The sequence below is a fragment of the Acanthisitta chloris genome, unplaced genomic scaffold (genome assembly GCF_000695815.1).
Source record: "Acanthisitta chloris isolate BGI_N310 unplaced genomic scaffold, ASM69581v1 scaffold38822, whole genome shotgun sequence".
In the NCBI taxonomy this organism is placed as follows: Eukaryota; Metazoa; Chordata; class Aves; order Passeriformes; family Acanthisittidae; genus Acanthisitta; species Acanthisitta chloris.
This window is the reverse complement of record NW_008660550.1, coordinates 1-4499: the sequence shown is the minus strand read 5'-3', so window position 1 is coordinate 4499 and position 4499 is coordinate 1. Positions and strand designations below refer to the sequence as shown.

At 56.4% G+C, this 4499-nt stretch overlaps 1 protein-coding gene across 1 annotated transcript; it reads left to right on the top strand.

Moving 5' to 3' along the window:
* Positions 1-1035: 1035 nt before the first annotated feature.
* Positions 1036-3138, top strand: IL2RG (interleukin 2 receptor, gamma; the record flags this gene model as incomplete). Its single annotated transcript, XM_009069847.1, has 7 exons — positions 1036-1173; positions 1392-1576; positions 1715-1857; positions 1964-2126; positions 2561-2669; positions 2741-2825; positions 2929-3138. Coding segments are annotated over 7 exons (1033 nt in total), but the record flags the coding sequence as incomplete, so codon positions are not given.
* Between the last annotated feature and the right edge of the window lie 1361 nt (positions 3139-4499).

Genomic DNA, 4499 nt, shown 5'->3' with positions numbered 1-4499 from the left:
CCACCTGGCACCCTCATCCCAGCCATTGTTTTCTGAAAAAAAATCCACTTCTTGGCTGGCTGTCAGTAAAACAACAACTTTATGTGGAAACACAGCCTCTCTGTATCTCTGGACCTCCTTGGGCTGCTGGGAAGGTGCTCTCCATTTCCATATGTGGAAGCAGCCAGAGTACAGCCCATTTGCTCCATTATGTTACAGCCCAGGAAAGCCCAGCTCTGGCTTTCTCCTGCCCCTGCAGTGCTGGCTGATGAGTTTGGACCTCAGATGGGACCAGGTGTTCTATTATATGATTTTTAGGGGGGAAAAAAACATTTTCTTTGAGCCTTCAGGACAGCTCTCAGTTGCCAGCAGCTGGTTTGGCACTTGTGAGGGCCCTGTGAGGCAACTCATTCCATCAGAGCAGCTCATCCCACGGTGAGCAGTGCTTGTGGATGCCAGGGTTGGCTGCAGTGTGCCAGTTGATGTGAGGACCAACACTGCAGCCCCTAGACAGCCCAGGATGTGGCTGTGTGGGTAGAACCAGGGCTGGCACAGTGCAGCAGAAGGAAGGGGCAGAGGAGGCAGTGCGAGCACATTTTTTCCTGTGAGGGTGACGAGATACTGGCACAGGTTGCCCAGGGAAGTTGTGGCTGCCCCCACCCCGGCAGTGTTCAAAGCCTTGAGCAACCTGATCCGGTGGGAGTTGTCCTTGCCCAGGGCAGGGGGCTGGGATTATATGATCTCTGAGGTCCATTCCAACCCTTTTACATGCTAGGAAACTATGAAAAGAGCAGTTGTAGGATGACTAAGGGGAAGCAGATGGAGGAATTGGGGTGAAACACCACATCCGCAGCACGAGAAGCCAAACAGCACGGATGCAGGAGAGAGAGCTGCTTAGACAGCAGTCCTTTGGAGGAAGATGTGGGTCTGCTGGCAGCCTGGGCGTCACTGACATAGCTGTGGCAGAAAATGATGAGCTGGTTTGGGTCACACAGTGGAAGGCTCCAAGGGACATGCAGGGCCCCTGGCATCTGCTGTGTCTCCCTGGTGCCCCAGGCCCTGGCACAGCCACCCCACTGCCCAGGAGTGTCTGTCCCTTGCAGAGGTGGAGTGTGTCTTCTTCAACGAAGAGTACATGACCTGCATGTGGGGGAACACAGAGGTGCTCACAGTCAACTACTCCCTCTATTACTGGTAGGTGTCCCTTTGCCAGCCCTGCAGCAGGGCGTCCAGCGGTGGGTCCCTGTGTGTGGGACTGCTGCCAGCATTGCTGGTCCAGCATCAGGCTGCACCTCTTCCCTGAGCCCAGGGTGGGACAAGGCTCTGTCTCCAGGGCAAGCAGGATGAGATGTGCTGGGGAGAGGGTTCGGGGAGGGGGGCTGGGGGAGCCCTGGTAACCCACTGCTGCACAGGTATGAGAACAGGTCCCCCATGGTGGAGTGCAAGCACTACCTGCAGGACCAGGGCATCAATGTCGGCTGCCACTTCAGCAAGAATGAGAGCATCCAGTTCCAGCCTTTCCGTGTCCTCCTCAACGCCAGCCTCGACGATGGGACCCTGGAGTTCCCCAGCAAGCGCTTGGAGCTGCAAGACCTGGGTACAGAGTGGTGGAGGCACCTTCTTTCCTCTGCAGGGCTGGGGGTCCCCAGGGGTGCCCGATCAGGTCCCACCTGGCAGCATGGAAGCCACTGGGGCATGGGGCCTGCACTCACTGGGCATCCCCTGTGTCTTGCAGTGAAACCAGAGGCGCCTGTCAACCTCACCATCCGCAACATGAGCAACAATCAGCTGCAGCTGACCTGGGCCTCCCCCTACCCTAAAGCCAAGTGCCTGGAGCACTCAGTCAAGTACAAGAGCAACAAGGACACCGACTGGACGGTGAGAGACCCTGGGTATGGCACTGCTGTGGCTGTGCCTAGGGATGAGCCATGCACCAGCCTCCACGGCAGTCCCAGCCCACAATGCATGGCTCATGTCTCTGCAGGAGCTCCCGGTACATGGAAATGTCTTCTCCTTGCCCAGTGTGGACTATGAGAAGTACTACACCTTCTATGTGCGCAGCAAGATCAACAAATTCTGCGGCAGCACCCTCCTCTGGAGTGAGTGGAGTGTTCCCATGGTCTGGGGCAGCAACTCCACTGAAAATGGTAGGTCTTGGGGGCTGCAGTGGGGTGGGATGGGCTGGAGCATGGCAGGCGAGAGATGGCCAAGCAAGTAGAGAACTGGCCCATGACAGCAGCTGTAGGGGCAAGACGTGTCTGGGCACCAAGGGTGCAGGCAGCAGCATCCCCCCTGTGTCCTTTGTACCTCTGGAGGCCAAGCACACCCCACCAGAGTGACCTGCTGACTTTTGCCAGGGGTTTCTTAGCACTGGAGGGCTGTCCTGGCACGGCTGGGCCAGGACAGGGTACTAGCCCGTTACGGTGATGGGCTTGGGGATAGGCTCCTTCTTTGTCCTCTGCTCCCAGCTGAGCCCTGCCATGAATGATGCCATGGCCACCCACGAAGGGCCACTGGCAGGCTCACCCCACTGCATGGTGTTGTGCTGTCTTGGAGTCAGTGTCACCCTGGGTCTTTCCAGGCACAGTGGAGGAACAGCTTCACTGGTTCTGGATTCACACAGTCGTGATTCCTATTGCCTCCTCCTTGATCTTGCTGGTCTTTGTTGTCCTACTGGTGCGCATGGAAAGGTGAGTGTGGGGGCCTGATGGTGGGCAGCAATGCTGGGGATCCTCCCCTCTGACACAACTCTCCTGCGCAGGGTGTGGGTCATCCTAATGCCCCGAATTCCCAACCCCAGCAAGAACTTCGACGAGCTCTTCATCACCCACAATGGCAACTTCCAGGTAAGGCAGCTGAAGGCAGCCCTGCCCTGGCCCCACCACCTGCCCTGTGGGGTTGGAGCTGCCCTGAGTGGTGGCTCCTCTCACCCTGCTCTGCTCCCTGCAGGAATGGGCTGGAGTCCCCAAAGATGTCATGGAGAGCTTCAAACCAAACTACAGTGAGAATATCTGCTATGTGAGTGAGCTGCCACCCAAGGACAGCAATGAGCCCCTCTGGGAAAGCAGCAACCACTCACCCCCTGCAATGCCTGGCCCCCCCCCAGCTGCTCCCAGCGAGCAGTACAACCCCTACAAGAACAGCTATGGGAGAGTGTGACACACTCCTGCACCCCACATGCTCCACAGTTTCACGGCCCAAAACCTTACTGCTCTGCAAGCCTTACTCCCCATTCCTACCATGCCTCCTCCAAACGCTTGGGACTCCTGGTCTTTCTTCCTGCCATAGTCACACTCGGCCCCCTGTGACACAGCAGCTGCACTGCACTGCAGATGCTGGGTGAGCGCAGTGTGCTGGGTGCCCTGGGTGCTGCCCTGGGTGCACTGGTGTGCTTGGCAAGTAGAACTTCTGTGTTTAGATAACATAGGCCTGTGATAGTCTTAGTGGCACCTTATTTAACATGCTTGAGATTACTTCCCTGCTGTGTGAAAGATAAAATCACAGTGATAGACTATGCACAAATCCCTGATAAACAGGCAGTAACAGCAGGTTCAGTGATCCTCTAGCATGGACCAAGCTCCTCAGTACCGGCGTCCCTGCTTCTGTGCCTCTGCCTGGGTGCTGCTTGGGGGATCCTCCAGCCAGTGAGGTAATGAAAATAAATTTTCTCTGTATTTCATCTCTGGCTTTGTGGTTGTTCATGTGTCCTGCCTATGCTGGCTAGGATAAAAAAAAAAAAAAGCCACTGTGTCATCCTGGGGCACTGGGCAAGCCTGGCATTCCCCCAAGGCTTTGCTGCTCCTTTGCCTGCACCCCAGGTTTCCTATGGCAGCAAAGCTCTGCCCTGCTGGGGGCTCATCCCATGGCATCTGGGGAAGTGCCAGCAGAAGCCCCAACTCCTGAACACCTCTGACCTCACACATGTCATGAGGCAGGGCCCAGCCCTACCGCCCCAGGCAGCCGCAGTGTGTTCATCGATCAACATCAAGTGTGGGGTGAGCTCCACCCTGGTGGCCCCACCCGTGGAGCAACGTGCTGTGGCCTCGCTGGGCAGTGGGCTCAGTTGCTGAGCTCTGCAGCCGCTGCAAGGGACACTGCTGCCCTCAGGCACTGCTGCTGTCTCTGCAGATGAGCAGAATCATAGAACCATCAAGGCTGGAAGACACTTTTCAGATCATCGAGTCCAACCATTAATCTGCCACTGATGTAACCCCTAAACCCTAAACCATATCTTCCAGCCCCAGATCCAGATGCCTCTTTAACATTTCCAGAGATGGTGACTCCACCACCTCCCTGGGCAACCTATTCCAGTGCCTGATCACCCTAACAGTGAAGAACTTTTTCTGATATCTAATCTGAATCTCCCCGTCTCAGTTTCTGCCCGTTCCCTCTAGCTCTGTCACTGCAGGCATGGCACGACAGACCATCCCCCACCTCGCTATAACCCCCTTTCAGGTAGTTGGAGAGAGTGTTGAGGCCAGTCTTGAGCCTCCTCAAGGGTAAACAAACCCAACTCCCTC